Source organism: Atta colombica, unplaced genomic scaffold, assembly GCF_001594045.1.
Source record: "Atta colombica isolate Treedump-2 unplaced genomic scaffold, Acol1.0 scaffold207, whole genome shotgun sequence".
Taxonomy (NCBI): domain Eukaryota; kingdom Metazoa; phylum Arthropoda; class Insecta; order Hymenoptera; family Formicidae; genus Atta; species Atta colombica.
The window spans coordinates 1,350,892-1,370,860 of record NW_017259302.1 but is presented as its reverse complement, the minus strand read 5'-3'; the positions used below and the strand labels follow the sequence as shown (position 1 = coordinate 1,370,860).

Here is a 19,969-nt window from a genome sequence, read left to right as displayed (position 1 = left end):
AAATGTTTTAAAACTCCCTTTTGTCAAATATTTATTAACTTTATTTCGCGTACTATACATATATATTCGTAAAAATTTAGTTATTTGGTAAAAAATATATTTCGTGTACATATTTTATTAATTTAATTTATACATTTAATCAAAATTATATTTTGCATCTTTTATAAATTTTTTTCAATGATACATTATTATATTAAAAGCATTTAAAACGAATATTTATAAAAATATCTTGATAATTATTTATAAAAAAAATATGATTTTAAGAATTTACAATATTCATTGTAAATATGGGAGTAAAATTATATTATATACACGCACAAATATTTTTATTAAGAATTATTAGACTCTTAGCTTCATCATTGGTTGGGAAATTTATTTTGGTATCTCTCAAAACAAATAATTTGATATTATTATTTCATATTTATTTCAATTTTTGAAGATTACATGTTACATATTATTTTAATGATAGGTTTATGAATTACAGTCTACATATTTTTAAATATTCATATATTGGAAATTAATGGATTTATATATAACATATAGTTTAGCATAATTTTGCATTGTTCTACATATTAGATGATACAGATTAATATTTTTTTGTAAGTCTACGTATTATGCATTTTATAAATTTAATGAATAGAGGCTGTGCAAGAGTAACGTCATATTATAATAAAAACCAATTTATCTGTATATCAGTTTATGATTTTAACATTAAATTTGCATTGTATATAATTCAAATTGTTTTAAATTTGTTTTATTTACAATACAATATTTTCATATTTAAAATATCTTAATACATCCAAACATCAATCTTATTCGAACAATTAGAATTAATATTTATACATAATTTGATGGGAAGTCACGTCAAGATTAAACATTAGATTTTAATGTCTCGTTTAACTTATTTTCGAATTATAAAAGACATTAAGTACAAAAAAAAATAATTAGATTTATCGTTAAGCCTCTAATTCAAACTAACTTATATATGTAATATTAAGTATGATGATTATAAAATTCAAAATTCATCTTTCACTTTATGCAGTATTAATCACTTATTCAAAGTTTTTTACTTTGAATATTTTATTTTAAATTATCCCATAAATCTTCTTGGTCCTTTACTTCATGTCAATAATTAAATCCATCTGCAGTTGAAAATTTTAGGAAAAGGACTGAAGGAATGAAATTAATGTTTTGTAAAAAATTAGGTACATTGAATTAAATTATACTATGAAGATAGAATTTTCAAAAGAATTATTTATATCGCGTTCTTAATTGAAAATATTTAATTTTGGCTGATGTGTAAATTCCATATTGGGTATATTTTAATTATAGGTTTAATTATAGGTTAAGTTTATACATTCTTGTTTATCCAGTGGCCGCGAAAAATAATCTGAAAATTATTGAATAAATTATAAAAAAAAAGATAAAAGAAAATTCAAATATAGCGTTTATAACAGAAAATGATACGAATAGAGCGAGAAATAATTTAGTCTTTTATTTTGTTAAAGATCTATTAGCTTGTTATAAGAAAAGAAATTAAACGAGACTAAATCTTCCTTAGAATAGACAATTTCTGTTAATGTTATCTGTTACGAATTTAATGGAGCAATATTTGCGTATCATTACCGTATTAATCTTCGTTCGCCGATCAATTAAGGACGATTTCTTTCGTTTATCGGTTTCTGCATATTGGGTATTATAGGCCGCCGTGCATAAGGAAGATTAGCCGCCAATGGATTAACAATGCTATGAAATAATAATGTCAGGAAAAAAAACATTTAGAGGAGTATGGATAATTAAAATAAAAGAAAATTTATAATGGTTTATTTTTTTCGTAGGTGTTTACTTGGAAGGTCGTGTATATGGGGTAGTGCGGTAACGCGAGGCTGCGCCTGACGTCGTTGTAGTCTTGTAAGATTTCCAAGCGCGGCTCGACGACTCGTCTGCGAATTACATGGATTGATGCGCTTTAATTATTTAGGCAGAACACGACAGTAATTCCTTAGTATAGCGAGTTATTCAAATTCTCAAAGATAGCTATATGTCATCATGCGACATCAATGCTTATTTATTATAGTCATGCATATTTGTTATAGTTTACGGCAGGGTTTAAATTTCGTTATTACAGCGAATTTAAGTTACACCCATGATGCTTCAATTGAAATTGCAGGATTCATAAATTTGGGAAATGTGAATTATTATATATTATATGCTTTTACGTTAAATATATAGAATGTTCCGCGAAACTTCTCCCACCACTCATAGGAAAGTAGAATCGAGATCAAGTCCCATACAATTGAGCGATATTTGCAATAATAATCGAGATATTAATTTTTTGTATAATAATTGTACTAATGAGAGTACGATGATTTGAAATGGCGAGATGTGTGAGCGGCGATGCCGGGTGCCGCTCACACGTCTCGCACTTTCCCTCTTGCTTCTCCATCGCTACCGGCAGCCAATACTTGATAAACTAGGATGGGCTACACTTCGAGTGGCCGGAGCGTTTCTCTCAGCGTTGCTCTCATTAGTAAACGGTAAATGCTATGGGATGTTCCCATCTATCTTCTCATGAGTGAGATCGGAAAAGTATCGCGGGATACCTTATATATATATTATATATAAATGCAGTTCTCTTATGTGCGCGTAATCCGATTTAAGGGAATGCAAAATTAGGACCAAACATTGGCGTGACCAAATTATCAATTGAAATTGAAATTAAGTTTTTTATTTTAGTAAAATTCACTGCACCACCTTCTAATTTTGCGTCTACTTTAATCCTGTAAAAGAATTTTTTATTCCGTTTAATCAATTCGAAGATTTTTATGATTATAATATCGATAATTTGATCATTCCCTCTTAATAAAAGATTGTGTTAAAAATCATATTAAAATTAATTTTCATAAAAAATTTTAGTAAAACTTTCTCAAATATTATTAATCGTTATCAAATCATATAAAGATATTATTTAGTTAAGACTAAGATTTATTTGTATAATTATTAGGGATTTAACAAAATAATCGGGCAAAAATATTTATAATACAATTATTAATCTAAAATAATTTCTTTTATGACATATAGAAAATTAAATTTGTAAATTCATAATTCAAAATTATTATGCATAAATAACAATTTTAATGCATTCCTATAAAATCTTTCAATAGTTCTGTTTTAAGCACATTATAAACTTCATAAACATTATAAGCTTCATAATTAATTATATTTTTAAAATAATCGTAATAATTTCAGAACTTAAAATAATTATAAATGTTAAGAATTTCTCGAATATTTATTTGTGTATATTTATATTGCAAAATTTATATAATAAAATTAGTATGTAACAATAAACCCTGCGTAAGCATAATAAAGGATTTATATTATTTTACAAAGTTAGAAGAATTCACACGTAATAAATAAAAAATTACAAGTAATAAGTAATAAATTTATAAAAGAATTAAAACAAATACTAAAATAAATATGTAACATTTCTAATAGGGAAAAATTTTTTCATTATCCCTTGAGTGTCAGGCAAGAAAAACGCTTATGTGTTATATAAGAATGTTATCAATGACATAAACTTAAAAATTTGCAGTAAGACACTTTTCCTGGGATTTTTTGTAGTGCTGATCAGGAATTTAAAATAAGAATTTTAAAATTCAAAATTATCGACCCAATATTTGAAAATTTCAATCTTTTTCGCTATCTATACACGAATTTTTTTATGTGACAAATTCCTTAAAAAACTTTGGAATCAGTTTTTAAGGTCGCTGATTGTAAACTTAACGTTAAATTTTGAAATTTTTTATGAAACTTGGAAAAATTTTTTAAATTATTATCCGCCATATTGAATTCGCAATCTTCAATTTTTAAAATCTGATATCAAATTTATAATCAGCCTCAAAAATCCTTAACAAATCCTTTACAAATTTTTATGGAATTCGTCAAATAAAAAAATTCATAGAAGTCGAAAATTATCAAAATTTTCGAACCTGCGATCTGCCATTTTGGGTCAGCCATTTTGAATTTTGGAATTTTTATTTCAAATTAATATTCAACGGGCTCAAAAACATTAAAGTATGTATTATCAGTTCAATTGCTGCATTGCAAAAGTGATTTATTGGCATTATGAAATATACGGATTTTTCCGTCATGAAGCACTTTTAGTTAGTTTTAATTTGACGGATTTTTCCATCATTGACACTCAAGGAGTTAAATCAAAATCACAAGTATATCCTTAAAAGTGAATTTTTTAAATTTAATATGATCAAGCAAATATATAAATATAATAATTTACCTGAATAGTCAGAAGATTCGTAATAATCACGTGAAGAATGTGGAGCAGACTCATCATCGTATTCGTAAGTCGTGTATCTTGAAAAAAAATATTTCCATCTATTAGATCTAAATTATTACATAATAAATAATTACGTAATATAAAAACGAATCATATGTAAAATGCATTTCATAAAGAAATACATATCTGTCTGTAAAAAAAGTTCTCTTTATTATATAATTTATATTTATATATTATTCATATTATGTACGTTAAAATTTTTGTGTATATTAGAGAATCTTATTTCTCAAACTTTACATTATTCTCTCTTATTCTTATCATTGTAAATAAACATTATAATACATACCCAGCATTTGAAGTATAACGATCACCATATCGATTGTTTCCACCTGATGATCCGTGATAATCAAAATCGTGTGATCCAGCACGATTTGTTGCAGGAGTCTGACTATCATAACTACTAGAAAAGATTAGAATATTCAATATAATATTTAATTTATATTTTAATGAAACAATTTTGCTACCTGAGACATTATGCGTAAAATTTAAACTTACTTGTAACCTTGATCCATAGCAGCCCTCGCACGATCCAAAATGGAGAATACTTTTGATTTAGATGGTGCAGGTCCACGAGCATGTGGCCCACGATTCACAGGTGGAGGAAACATAGCTAAATAAAAAGTAGTATAATTTATATATCTAATTATAATTATATATGTATTGTATGTACACATATATAAAATTCATGTGTATTTTATATATACATACATACAATATGCATATGCATATCTTATTATAAAATTTAAATATATTAATTGCATCATATCTATTAAACACGAGCTCAAAATAATCAATGTTACATAGATACAAGAGATACATAGATTCTTAAGGACATTCTTCGAAAAAATCATCCATTTTCTTTAGATTTTCTGAAACTTACAGAATAAATATTCTGAACATATGTACTTTAAAACTCAATATCCGGAACAGGATTAAAAATCGAAATATTCCTTCAAAGTTGAAGCGTTTAAAAACACACACACACACGCGCGCACGCACACGCACACACACACGCACGCACGCACACACACACGCACACGCACACGCACACACACACACACACACACACGCACACACACACACACACAGAAGATCACTAACTAAAGCTTATTCGAAAATGATCTTTTAATTCACTGTAAAAAAGTTTTATAACAATTTTTTGAGACAATGATATAAAAACTTGATATCATAAGGAATAATATGAAATTTGTCTGAATTTGACCGATATTCGTCATTAAGTAACACAGTAAGTTGCTATTTTTTCGACCGGTAGCAGTAGCGAAGATGGAAGGCATTTTATATTGTATAAAAAAAACTTATATAAACACATTAACACTTATGAAATATCTTATACTATATAAAAATGAAATAAATTTTCATAAAAATTTTCATAATGGTGAGCACTAATGTGCTCATTAGATTGAACACAACTCATTAGATTGAGCAGTCGGAGAACGTCCTTAATTTTATATGTTCAATATTTTTACGTATTGTACAATTTTTACAATAAATAACCAACCTCTAGACTGTCTAGGTCCTTGTCTTGCAGCAGGCCTCGGTATATTACCATCAAGATTCGAAGGTCCTCTCATCGAAGGTCTGCGATCATTTGAGACAGTATCATCAGATATGCCCATTTCCATTTCACGCATTTGTTCTTGACGTATATTGTCATTGTTATCAGGAATTAAATATTTCCGCACTTCGGCGAGCGCGAAAGCAATGCGAGCGTAAGCTTCCGCCGGTGGGGCAATAGCTGTAATCTCCACATGCAGATCATCAGCAAGATGCGCATATTTCAAATTCATGGAAGCACGAAGTTCTTCTTCCTGAGATTAAAAGATCCATCATAAAAATATAAATCAATTTCTTTTTCGAAAATAAAGAGTAAAAAAAAATAAGTCTTCCTTTGTTACTAACTTTTTGTTTATCTTTCATAGATCCTCTGCCTAACACTGCCATTTTGCACATTGTCTCTTCTTGCAAGCGTTTCATAGAATTGCCTTTCGGCCCAAGCAATTTTCCAACAAAATTAAACTAAGACAGAAAATTATATAAACCTAATTCATTTCAATCTGTTTAGATTACTGTAGATAGAGGTACTTACTTTAGGATGTTCACGGATGGGTACTAGTACTTTGACAGATACACGAACATGCTTTTCACGATAGATATCCACATATTTTGATTCTCTCATTGGTCTTCGCAAAGTTTCTGTTTTTTGAATTTCTACAAAACATGTAATTTTTTCATAACAAAGTTACATAATTTATTTATTATATTTTAATTCAATATATTTTTACTACAGCTTTGACCATAAGTATAAATCTTCATATTGTAAACGTTTTATATTTAACAAAAATAAATAAAAAATTTTATTAAAAAATATTTATTCTTATAACAATTTTAATATTTTATTAGTTCCTATCTGTCTCTATTACTATCTTCTACAAGAAAATATGATAAATTAAAGAATTCTTTATACTTCATGATCAAGGTTATATAAATTACTTATTTGTTTTTTATTAAATTTATTATCATTATTCTATTATTTAATCTTTTATTTTGATTTATATTTAATTTTTTATCATGCAACAGATATATACAAAATGTCTATAAGAAAAATATGCAATCTATTACAATTATATTCCCTTTTCATAAAGGATTTATTCCTCCTTTTTATATTTTTTTCTTTTCCAAATTAATGATAATAATAGACTACAAAATAATATCTACCAACATTACTTATTCTTTTTAATACCAGACATAAAATTAATTAATAAAGATAACAAATACTTCAATAACCAGACAATGCCAAAGAGACTGAAGATTTTTGAAGTAATATATTCAATATAAATTATGTCCCAAAAAATTCAAACAAATACATTATCTTCAAAACTAAATTTTGTTGAATCTTAAAATATCGTTGATTCGAGTATCACATACTTAATCTAATTTTATTGCAAGTGAAAATTATGGATATTCCGGTTTCTCATCATGAATGATGGAATGACTCTTCTACAAGATCATCTATTAGAGAATATATTTACTTAAAAATTATTTCTTTCAACTCACCTTGGTCCAACAATCGGATGGCGTTGGGCCATTTTTGTCCGTCTAATTCGATCTTTTCTTGCAAGAGCTCGTTCATATACTCGCCGGCCTTGTCGGCCTGATGATCCTTCTCAGACTCATCGAGCGACCTGGGTTTTTCATCGGCATCATCTCTCTCATACTTGTAATCACCGTTGCTGGATCTATTTACGTCCATGTCTGACGAACTCTGGATTCTTGATTCAATCGATTTCAATAATAGCTTCGATTCCTTTGTTCGAGATATAGATTTACGAAAATCGTAACTCCGAAGTTGAACGACGCGTCTACGAGAACGAATCCTAACGAATCCGTAATGGCCGACAAAGCGCGCACCACGCATCCCTTATCCCCCGTTCCTTCTCAAGTTGATGATCCCGCCGAGGATTGCATCCGTGTATCCAGACTGCAGTCTGCTCTCACGTCATTCCATCGATTCAAGTGGGTTCTCCTTAAAATTTAATTTACATAATTTATATCTACAGTCGGTAAAATAGCTCTGCTGTTGAAACACGCACATTTAAGAATTTTCTTTATAACCGTTAATCAATAAAATAAAATAAGATCGACTGAAGATATAAAAAAACATTCCAATTTCGTGACATACGAGTTGCATAAAACATAAATTGAGCGAAGATTAAATGAAAAATAATGAATTAAATGTACTTAATTCTATTTATTTGATTAATATTATTAATATGAATACCTTCCTTATCAATTATCCAGATACTGAAATCCACTATTGTATCAACGATAAAAATGAAAGCGAAGCGCGATAATAACAAATTATTTTGAGACACCATGTTTTTTATAACGCGTTTAAATGATGATGATGTGATTTTGAAATATTCTTCTTTCTCATATCTTCGTATATATAATATGTGATTGACGTCAAGCATCACTCACAACGCTAGAGATCTAATAATTGAAAACAAAATCAAACACACCGAGCACACTAAACAATAAGCATATTACTAACGTCAGCGTCTTATCGCAGTTCCGCTCCCACTCCTCGGAATTCTATCCCCTTTTTAGTCGAGTCATGCTTGCGTTCTCGATGCTTCGTCGTCATACATCGGTAAGAAATAACCAGTTTCTATTCGTGCCTGTATGATCGACGCGCAACGACGATCGGCATCGCGTCAATTGTTCGAGCACGCGCGCACGCGCGCACGCGCGCACTCTCGCTTGAGTTTCGACCTCGACTGAAAACTGTTTCGAAATTCTACGTAAGGTTAATCGGGAGAACCTCCGCGAAATATCGGCATTGTGTGCAAACTAGAGATAAGATACTCATTCGCTACCTCCTATCGAACGGTTTGTTGTCCGAACGAACCAAAACGAAAGGAGGGAGAAAAAGAGATAAATAAAGTAATGATGATGCTCAGCAAGTTGAGCACGAGACTGCGACACGCTGGAAGGAAACTTCTTTTGAATAATAGTGAGTTTTCCGCCGACCCAAAAAACCATGCAAGAGGGACGCATTTTAAGTATTTCCCGTGTGAAAAACAGATCGTCGCCGGTAAGTAATCGATTATACCACACTGCACGCACCTGAACATGTTATTATTTTTTCAAAAAATTTTTTGTGCAAAGTTCTGTTAAGATGTAAGAAATCAACAGTATGGTGTACCATATAAAAATCAGCTGATAAAAGATTCGATATATCGATCGATATCTTCTTTGTATATACTTGTCAACCAATTAATTCAGGCAGTTACATATTTATACGTATATACGCATGCGCAATGAGTTTAATATGCAGAATGCAAAGACATAGACTGTAGAGCATGAACTGTGCCATTCGTATTCTAATCAAGTATATCAATCTCACAAAGCACGAAGCTCCGATTAAGTTCCCAGTGAGTTCATTTTGCTGAGCTCTCGAGGAGCTTATAAAATTTGACAAAACGAATTCCTAGGGAGTTCATATTGCTTGCAGGGAGCTTACAAAATTCAACTCAACTCTCAGTTCATTCGACACAAATTGCAAGCAACATATAACATCAATCATCGACTGATGAGATACTATATTAAAGACAGTCGACGTTTGCGAAAGTTCGTGTGATTATTTAAATTTTTAAGTGATTAATTTTTTAAGTAAAAAACTGATAATATGTTATCAGTGGTCGGTGATTGATGTTATATATTACTTACAATTTGTGTCGACTGAGCTGAGAGTTGAATCAAATTTTGTACTAATTTCATGATTTATTAGTTTTGTAGACATGTATATATATATGTTTAAAACTTAATAATACTCAATTTTTTTTAAACTGATTTTAATGTTACCATCCGAGTTTGATTACCAATAGAGATGGTGGTGCAAAGAAAAAATTGTAATTTTTCGACAATATATAAGATATTATAGCATTAAAAGCATACTTATTTATGCAGCATTTTTTTATATAATAAAAAATCATGAATAATAAATTATCGAAATATTTATGTTAATAATTGTAAATTTTTATTAATTGTCGATAATATCATCGCTCTTCAATTATTCCCTCGGAGCCTCATTGAAGTTATAAAAATTTGCCTAGATCTTTAATAGTATCTCGTCAATGTTATCATTTCGCATTCCACAATATAACTGTTATATAACACCATGTGTTTCATTACATTTATACTGTAGAATACGAAATTTTAACCCTAACGTTATATTACTTTCAATTTATGTCAACTGGAAGAGAGTTCATTTTGCTGAGCTCTCGAGAAGTTTAAAAAATCTCTCTACAAAATGAAGTTCTCAGGGAAAGCTCTCTTAAAAGCGAGTTCCTGAGGACTTTTTGAAGCTTAAATGAAACTACAAAAATTTTATGAGCTCTCGGCGCGGGGAACTCCCCATGCTGTGTAGGATGTTAACAGAGAGAGGGAGAGAGAGAGAGAGAGAGAGAGAGAGAGAGAGAGAGAGAGAGAGAACTAAAAAACGCATATTCAATTTAATAGATTCTCTCTTACTCTCTCTTATCTTCTCTTGCTCCTTTTTTCCCTTCTCTTTCTCGTTCTCTCTTAAATAAAATGATCATTTATATATTTCAAAATAAAAAACAAAATAAATTTAAATCTTGGGCACATTCTACGAAAATTCAAATATTCGATCTAAAATATTCATCTCTATTGAAGATGATCGTCTTTTTTTAATTCATGCATCGCAAGGATATATTACGTCAAAATTAAATTAAAAAACGAATGGATATAATGTGACGATAAATTACCAAATTAATGTTTTTTTTTTACATATTTGTTATAATAAGAGTCATTACATTATTATTTTATTCTGTTTAAATAAAATAATATCATATGTATTCAAGACATAACAGATCATAACAAAAATGATTCAAGTTCTTGTTATATGATATTTAGTGGTTCTTATAAAGATTTTCAAACTTCCTACAAAATCCTCAAGAAATTGTTTTTTAGTTCAATTATTTTAGAAGATTTATCCCCAAATTTATTATTCCCGAAATTATTAATTATGCATAGGATCATATAAAAGATTAGAAGACATACCGCCGCATCAAGGCTCCTAATGACCCCGAAATTTTGGTTAACAATAAGATATCATTTTTATTACTTCTATCCAAATTAATTTTTATCCAATTTATATTTATAATTCATAAACAATTTAAATTTAATCTTCATTGTTATACAATAAATGTATGTACATATGTAATCATGTTAATAATTTAAACAATTTTCATATCTATACATATATATATATATATAATTTCCTTATGATATGATAATATGTGCAATCTGACAATAGTTGCTTTAAAACTTGTTAAGCAATTATTATTATTTGGATACATTATTCAAATTCTTGTACAGTGAATTATGAGGAAATAGACAGCTATGATAAATTTGATAAATAATTCTTTTTTCTTTATTTCATTGTTTTGTTATTTTTTAATTCATTAAAACTACGAACAATACATGTATATATATTCGTTCTGAGAAAATAACCATTCATTTATGAAGGATGTATGTATACAGTCAGCAACTAAAAGGTTACAACATTTTTTTTAAATGGGTTTCAAAATGCAATCTATTCATTGAACGATTGGTTCTTACTTATGGATCCATAAATAATAACCAATCCCTCGATAAGTGTTCCGAAACTCATTGAAAAAAATGTGTTACAATCTTTTGCTGTTGCTGACTATACATACATTAAATTCATGAACAGATAAAAGCATCCGTCCTTACCCTTACACCACCCATGCACAGATATCCAGGGAATGTTCTGAAGAATCATCTTCAGAATATCCTAATGTTTTAAGAAAGAACATCTTTAGGATAAAGTGTGCTATATGGGCAAGGCCCTGAAAATCTTTCACACAACCCTGATTATACATTATTCATGTGATTACATGAAAGTTGTGCTTTTAGGTGAGACTCAAAAACTGAATATGTATCAAGCTATAAATCATGGGCTTAATATTACATTGGAAAACAATCCACGTTCAGGTAAGGATTTTGTTGTATTTGTACTCTTTTTTAATTCGAAATACAGCTGTACGCGAATATAATACATTAAAATATTTTCTCTATCTAAATATGTATTTAATAATATTCATTCTCAATTTTTCAATTTCGAAAAATTAAAAAATATTAAACTGTTGTAGAGAAAATTATTTAATCGTCTATAAAAATTAATAGAATTTAATTTTTCTAAGAAAAGCTGAATCTCTTTCTTTTTGTTAAAATCTTTAAAATAAGAATAATTACATTTTTTGGAAAAAATGGAAAACATTACTTAGTTGTTTATAGTTACTTTTAAAATTTCAGTTGTGTTTGGCGAGGATGTGGCATTTGGAGGTGTCTTTCGCTGCACAATGGACTTGAAGAATCGTTTCGGTGCCAATCGTGTCTTCAACACACCTCTCTGCGAACAAGGAATCGCCGGTTTCGGAATTGGTTTAGCCAACGCGGGAATATCAGCGATTGCCGAGATACAATTTGCCGATTACATATTTCCCGCTTTTGATCAGGTGTCGCATTATTCACAGCACATATAGTATTAATATAACAGATAATTATTATTTTGTAACACGTCTAGGGTAAAAGAAATCTAAAGTTTTAAGAAAATTTAAATAATAAGAAGGTGCAAATAAAAGTATAACAAAGAAATCTTCGCTTAAAAAATGCAGAGAGCGCGAAAACTTTTTTTTTATAGTTTGAAAAGTTTTTTCAACTATTTCGCGAATGGATTGTATAAAATAATGCAGAATGTGTATTCCGTTCGTAATGCAAATTATTAAACAGAGTATAAGGATCTTCGACTGTTAACTGTGCGTACGTTTCTTCTACAGTTGGTAAACGAAGCGGCAAAAATGAGGTATCGAAGCGGCAATCTATTTGACTGCGGCAAGCTTACGATTCGTGCACCTTGTGGAGCCGTCGGCCATGGTGGTCTTTATCACTCTCAAAGCCCGGAAGCCTACTTTGCACACAGTCCCGGTTTGAAGGCTAGTAGAAATGCGTTTTTTGTTTATTCATGGCGGTTGTTTATTTTTGGGCGTAACACGAGAACCGCTTGTTTCCTCAACTGTGTCTTAAGACTAAGATATTTCTCTGTTAATAGTCGAGACAAGTTCCTTATCGAGATAGACGATTTCATAATAAGATCATAAAAGGCCACGCCTCACTGTTTGTACAAAATGCCTGACAAGTTGATCATTGCCATAATGTTGAACAAGATCTGTACTACTACTTAAGTAGAACACAGAAATCATATTTGAAGAATATCATGATGATTTTATTTGTCATTTTTAATAACAAAGTCATAACATTTTCTTGATAACTTTCCTCATATAACTTTTATGATTTGCCTCGATGAACTGCTACATGACGATTGAGACGTTGGATTTTATTTTCTCAAAAATTGATTCATTTTCTTGATCGTGTGATTTGGTAACGAGACGAGTTTTTGCTATTAAATTTCCATCATCAGGAACATTCTTCGAGTATAACCCTCGCTATGTCTCGCGCCAGCCGTAGAACTGTGAGTTTACAACTTTCCTCAACAAATTCCATGAATATTGTACAGCGTATACGATTTACGTATGCATGAAGAAAGTTTTTACTCGCACACTAATGCACGTAGCCGCCACTATCGTACATCGCGATTATTAAAGGAGCGATGCGACATAATATCATCGGCGATGCTACTCAGAGCCGATCAATTTCACGCTTGTTTTGAGACATGTGTTAAGGAGTCGATGATTATCGGATCGCAAGGGTACTCGATTCTCGTGTTCTCGCCTCGCCCAAATACATCGTTATATACGTTTTTTAATGAGCTTCCTTCTTTTTTATTTTAGATCGTCGTCCCTCGCGGAGCGATGCACGCAAAGGGTCTCTTGTTGAGCTGCATCGACGAGCCGGATCCCTGTATTATATTCGAGCCTAAAATTCTGTATCGCATAGCAGTCGATGAAGTACCCGTTGCACATTATAAGATTGCAATCGGCAAGGCTGAAATTGTAAGAAGCGGTGAGTTTTGAAATGTCTATTTAATCCATATCAAGAATATTTTTTAACGCTAAAGAAACATGAATTCTTTGGGATCAGCTACTACAGTTTTTGTTATTATGTTAGTTCCATATTTTTAAATTTTTCAAGATCAAAATTGTAAAAACAAGATTGTAAAATATAAAATTATTTCAAATCGTTACTGTTTAAAAATTAGGAAAAGTCCCAGGATTACCAAGGACTCATATATGTTTCAATTATGAGTTATTTGACACTATTTGATATTATATTATTTTAATATTATATCGATAATCTAAAATTCTTTTCAAATATGTAGTTTATACATAATGCAAGTTTTTGAAACAAAAATTATATAAAATAAAGGAATGTGGAAAATGAATCAGGAAAATATTTTAAACTTATTTTTATTTTAAAATAGGATCTTTTATAATTAATACACCATTTTGTTCTCTAGTGCTAGTACAATTTTTAATTTATGATGGAATCTAACTCGTATGTATCTTTGTATTTCTATATACAAGAACATATATTTGTATTTAAGAAATAAATTCTATACATTATATTACTATTTATATAATTTCATAAATAATATTTTTTTCCTTTTTCTTGATCTTTCGATACTAATAATAAAATGATAATTAATAGTATTTTATCAATCAAATTTTAATGACATTGATTAAAACGTTTCTATCTGCGAGTTCTTGTCTTTGATGCAACGTATTTATAATTAATAAGTATTATTAGAAGTTCTCTTTGCATCTTCAGATTACGCGGAAATGATTATACACTATGAATAAATACACTATGAATAAATTTGCGGTTGTGTAAAATCATTCTTCGGAGAAATGTTTAGAGCATATCAGCATCACTCTTTACATTATTCACCGCGAAATGCGGTGAATAATGTAAAGAGCGCCGTCGAACAAAAAAATAACACTTCAGAAGGTGTTATTTGAAGTCATAGAAGATAACTATTCGCATTTTCGAACGCGAGAAGCGAATATAATTTACCAAGTGCGATCGCGTCCTTCCATTATATCGTTGATGATCTCGCTTGATGTAACCGGTCCTGAAACAGGATACAGACGAGAAGAAATGCACGCTTTCATCCATGATTACAACCGTATGTATTCGCGTATGTACACACGAATACATCTTTGGTTTTTTGTCGCATAGGTGATGCCGTGACACTCATTGGCTGGGGCACTCAGGTGCACATATTGCTGGAGGTGGCCGACCTAGTCCAGGAAAAACTCGGTGTATCCTGCGAAGTGATAGACCTCGTCTCCATTCTACCTTGGGACGCGGAACTTGTGTGCAAGGTGGGCAATAACGGCCATTTCCTTAAGAAAGAACAAGATCGATTCGATGATTCCGCTTAAGGCGAGAAGTCCGACGTATCTTTCTCGCTTATGTTCTTTCCGTTATCGTTGTGACGATCTCGTGGGCGTCCTCCATGGTTAACCAAATTTCAATTTCATTTCAAAAGATCGAACGATCGCGTGAAATCTATTTTTTGCTCCGTTCCCTCAATTTAATTTGAAACTCTGAGATTTGAACTCTTAATTTGAAGCTCGGTGATGAATGCGTCGCGATTATGAATGCCGAAACGCGCGTTTCTACATCGTAGAAAATCGTCTGGTTTACACCCACGCAAGATACGAGAGACACAATTGAAGTCTTTTTCACACTATTTGTATGCATTGTTGGAACATCGCGAGACATCGGTAAAGAAATATCGGAAACCAATTCTTCCCACGACCGCGTGAGGATTCATTGTCGTCGCGCGAGGATCGCAATCTTCCATGACGCGGCGGCGTGTCATCGACAATAGAGAGGCAGATGCGCGTCGCGTTCTATTAAAGTAAAATGAGAAGTGGTCATGGTGATCAAGCAAAGCTGACCCGCGCTCGTATGCTCCATCAGATTACGATAAGATTTCTATAGACGCTAATAATCGTGCTGATTTATGTTAATCGATCACAGGTCGCTAATGATATGCTCGATCGTACCGTGATATCCACTCGCGGGCTTGCAAATCACCGCTATATTATGTACATTGTACACGCGCATACACACATGACGAGATGATCGTAATTGAAAACCGTTTTGCCACAATTTCGATACAGTTGCGGATTCGTCGTCTTGTCTATTTTTCGACATGCTTGTCTGCGAAACGTCGCACGATTTCACAACGAGAAAAATTGCAGCTCTCGCAGAACAAAATTCTGATATGTTGCTTCTACGAAAAACCTCGTGTGAAGTTGAAAGAATCGCATCGATTAAATTTGATTAACTCCTTTCGGAGTTGAAGCCAAACACAGTTACTAATACTGAATTTGTAAGATTTAATCTCATTTATTTAATTTATGTTAATTAAAAAGCACTAATTAATTTCAAGGAACGAAAATGACATAATTCGTATATAAAAAAGAATTAATAAGTACTAATTGTAAATATATTTTAAGAATTATCTTTTGCAGATGTAATATCCTAAGGAGAACAAGAAAGACAAAATAATGTTAATTTGATGTCATTTTGATCAATTATTGATCGAATTTATTTTTTGTCATGATTCAGTTCATATGAAATATATTATATCTTGATTTTCTTGTTTTCTTTGAGATAAAGAAAATTGTAAACATTTTTGACAAAAAAATTTATAATTGAATGAGCCCAATTGTTAGCTAACAAAGGGTTAAAAATGAATGATTCATAAACACGAAAGTATGAAATATTGGATTATTAATCATCGCGTGATTAATCATCAACTCAATTCAAATAGTCCCAATCAGAATTTTTATTTTAAGGCTCCTGTTCGCCACTATTAATTAAACTTGCCATTAAAAATTATCGTTATTAAAGCTATGTTCCAATTCACTGTCAGCTCTGAAAATCTATAATTTATATTACGTGCAGATTTTCAATAGCAATGAATTTTGGAATATATAATAGCAACAATTACAATTACTTAATAACAATAATTTTTTATATCTTACAAAAATGCCCAGCTTCTTGAAAAAATAAATATTATTATTTACGTAATATATTACATCAGATTAAGTATATAATAAAATATCCTTCTTTTAATATCTTGTCACACTTAATAAGTAAAAGGGAGAGATGCAATTAGTGTTGTCGATTTCCTAAGCATTGTAAACGCAAAGTCAATTGATGTTATTCTCCTTAGACATTTGAAAGGGATTGAACATTAAAGGAAGGGGTAATAATTCAAACATTTATCGTGACAGTAAGACGCCTATTAATAAAGGTTAATAGTAGACATGCAGAAATCCATAAATATCAATCCGATAAATATAGAGACGTAGATTTTCTGCGGGGTGTATCCGTAACGAAAGATTGTAACTCCTGAAAGTTGCAGGGAAGGTCGGCGCGAATCGAAAATGTCATAGGAACCTGTATTCAGCGTTCAGTCGCGCTTATCTGTCTAGTTACCTTTGTCAATGATTTACAGGACGGGCATACATGCACACATATATGCGCACAAAAGGGGCATAGATGTACCTATGTGTCCCGATCGCACCGGCTGTTCCGGTGTATATTTCTACAACGTCGATCACGTCGTAAACCCGCATTTGATAGCTGTTACAAAACGGTTCATGCCGTCATCAGCGACGTCGTTAATGCGCCCGTTTAGCGCATGGCATCGGCCGTGCATGTGAAGTTATTATTGTACCGCAATGTGGGACGGGATGTAAATCACATGCGAATTAAACCCGCGGCGGCTAGAGACCAATAATAAATTACCATATATGCATGATACGATGTATTATATGTTTGAATGTTACAGTCAGTGAAGAAAACCGGACGCGTTATCATCGCCCACGAAGCGCCGATGACGAATGGATTCGGGGCAGAAATAGCTGCGACGATTCAGGTAACGTATTCACGGATTCACATCGTAGAGTTTTCAGATTTTTTGCGTCTTATGATAAAATAAAAATATCTAATACGGTGTTTACAATAAGATTTTAAGAGAGTAAGTAAAATTTACCCTCTAAATTCTCTCTCTACAGAATGAAAATTAAGCTAATCTTGAAAAACCTCAATTTTTTAATCTTAGGAATGACACATTTCACTCTTTATAGAGTAATAACTCACTTTAAAAGAGAGTAAGCTTTAAGCCTCAAATCGTAAGGAATTCAATCCGGATCTACAATAGATTTTTAAGCCTTAAATCATAAGAAATGGACACACAACCCCAATCAATTATTCTCCTCCTATTCGACTGTAGTTGATCAATTTCTTACGGCTTAAGGCTTAAAACACCTATTCTGGATTCGAACTTACATTTGATTGCAAGAAGACAAATCGATTATGATAGGTATTCATAGTCGATTCTCTATATTTAAAACTGTCTTAAGTAAAACAGTTTTAAAACAGTCTTAATGTCATGAATCAATCAAAAGTATTAATTTCTTAAGATATTAAGAGAGTTAGTAGTTCGTTCTTAAGAACTATAAATACCGGCGTGTGATTGATTAATTTCTTAAAACTTAAAGCTTAAAATCTCTATAAAAAATTGTAGACACTATTTTACGCAACAGCCATCAGATCTATCGCGTGATTCTAACATAGGCAGCGCGTGAGGACTGTTTGAGTCGGAAGTCTTCAGCGAGATAAAATGACGCGTGGGATGGTAATGTTACAACGCCTAACAGTTCTCCAAACCAGTTTTTAACAGTGATTAGTCTTGCATCTCAAGTCTCCTTGTTGTTCGCGAATTAATCGATATCGATTCTTATAAATTAGAAAGTTGCACGACAGAAAAGCTGTAAAACTAATCGTGGGCTGAATCACTAAGTTACTCTGACTGCATTGTCAAATTGTAATGCAGATGGAGTGCTTCCTGTATCTGGAGGCACCGATTCAAAGGGTCACAGGATGGGACTGTCCTTTCCCGCATATCTTCGAATCGTTCTACCTACCGGACAAGTGGCGTTGTTTTGCGGCTGTTCGAGACAGTATTAAGTACTGAGGTTGAGACAAAGGGTGGCCATGACAGTTACAGTGGAAAAATTCAGAAGAAATTGTGAGCCTGTTGCCCGCAAAATATCCTTAAATTACGCTAAAAACATACGTTTTTATTATCAATAAAACATTTAACATTTTTTAAATCAACAAATCCAAACAACAATCATAGAATAATCTTCCATAATTTTAATATGAATATCTCCTTTCTTCTTCATCAATTATCTGAAAGATTACATGATGCAAAAAAGCGAAGTAAAGAAAATAATAATCGCTTAAAATCCGCCGTATACACTTTACACGGTTATTTTATCGTTTATGTATAACAAATTACCGCTCATAATGTAACTCGCGTAATCGCTCATATTTGTAAAACACGTTTACACTGTTAAACATACACAGTAAACTATTAATTTAGTCTTGTTAATACTATTACTTATCTGGAATAAATAAAGCATATACATACATATATCTTTCATCATAAGGAAATATGAATCCGAATAACCTGACTATAATATACATTATACGCGTAAACCCATGCGGATGTCCCTGACCCAGTTAGTCACAACCCACATAAATCCATCCCTCTTGTCTAAATTAATAACATGAAAGATGATACAAATCGTCGCCAGAGGCAATAATGCGCCGCTCGACAAAGATGTCAGACAGACATTCAGGATGGATCGCCTAGGTATCTTTTTTTTCTCACCGATAAAATCTGGGTCAAGTCCTTCTTTAATAATAAAACTGCGCACCGATTGTACGCGCGCCGTGGCAATGTAATATCTCAATCAAGGTTTCGGTCCCAAGCACTGTCCTTTCCAGTTTAAACTTTTAGAGCCTCATGTTTCAATAGGATGTACTTTTGAATGAAGGCGTAAAAAAAAGACTGAAGAAGAAAATTCAGATTTCAAGTCAAAGAAACGAATACAAGAGACATTAGGTTAGCGACAGACGTAAACGCAAAGTTACAAAATTTTTTCCTTTTCATTTGCTTCTAAAAGTTGATCTATTGTTACTTTCGATTACTAA

The 19,969-nt window shown here is 31.4% G+C and overlaps 2 protein-coding genes across 5 annotated transcripts; one reads left to right on the top strand and one right to left on the bottom strand.

Moving 5' to 3' along the window:
* Positions 1-1,296: 1,296 nt before the first annotated feature.
* LOC108687525 (KH domain-containing, RNA-binding, signal transduction-associated protein 3-like) lies at positions 1,297-8,504 on the bottom strand. 4 transcript variants are annotated; one of them, XM_018193318.1, is made up of 11 exons: positions 8,427-8,504; positions 7,430-7,898; positions 6,462-6,583; positions 6,275-6,391; positions 5,874-6,183; positions 4,850-4,964; positions 4,641-4,754; positions 4,295-4,371; positions 1,847-1,943; positions 1,627-1,746; positions 1,297-1,390 (listed from the first exon to the last, which is right to left on the bottom strand). In XM_018193318.1, exons 2-10 carry the CDS (start codon positions 7,788-7,790, stop codon positions 1,653-1,655), a joined length of 1,407 nt encoding a protein of 468 aa, XP_018048807.1. In that variant the 5' UTR covers positions 7,791-7,898; positions 8,427-8,504; the 3' UTR covers positions 1,297-1,390; positions 1,627-1,652. The 4 variants fall into 4 exon arrangements, with proteins under 4 accessions (XP_018048807.1, XP_018048805.1, XP_018048808.1 ...); XM_018193316.1 differs by lacking the exon at positions 1,297-1,390 and having other exon boundaries at positions 1,435-1,746; XM_018193319.1 differs by lacking the exon at positions 1,297-1,390 and having other exon boundaries at positions 1,435-1,746; positions 4,641-4,751.
* Positions 8,505-8,816: 312 nt separating this feature from the next.
* On the top strand, positions 8,817-19,114 carry LOC108687527 (2-oxoisovalerate dehydrogenase subunit beta, mitochondrial). The gene is made up of 8 exons (XM_018193320.1): positions 8,817-8,969; positions 11,840-11,917; positions 12,239-12,441; positions 12,763-12,918; positions 13,774-13,945; positions 15,122-15,267; positions 17,757-17,843; positions 18,804-19,114. The coding sequence occupies exons 1-8, from the start codon at positions 8,822-8,824 to the stop codon at positions 18,942-18,944; spliced, it is 1,131 nt and encodes a 376-aa protein (XP_018048809.1). The 5' UTR covers positions 8,817-8,821; the 3' UTR covers positions 18,945-19,114.
* The last annotated feature ends 855 nt before the right edge of the window (positions 19,115-19,969 follow it).

Excerpts from the sequence above, each read along its gene's own strand:
- LOC108687525 (XM_018193318.1), bottom strand. The coding sequence starts at position 7,790 with ATGCGTGGTGCGCGCTTTGTCGGCCATTACGGATTCGTTAGGATTCGT. Across the intron at positions 1,944-4,294 it reads CGAATCTTCTGACTATTCAG|ACGAGTCGTCGAGCCGCGCT; the intron begins GTAAATTATTAT and ends TGTAATTCGCAG. Across the intron at positions 1,747-1,846 it reads CCATATACACGACCTTCCAA|CATTGTTAATCCATTGGCGG; the intron begins GTAAACACCTAC and ends ATTATTTCATAG.
- LOC108687527 (XM_018193320.1), top strand. The coding sequence starts at position 8,822 with ATGATGATGCTCAGCAAGTTGAGCACGAGACTGCGACACGCTGGAAGG. Across the intron at positions 13,946-15,121 it reads GGCTGAAATTGTAAGAAGCG|GTGATGCCGTGACACTCATT; the intron begins GTGAGTTTTGAA and ends TTTGTCGCATAG. Across the intron at positions 17,844-18,803 it reads AAATAGCTGCGACGATTCAG|ATGGAGTGCTTCCTGTATCT; the intron begins GTAACGTATTCA and ends ATTGTAATGCAG.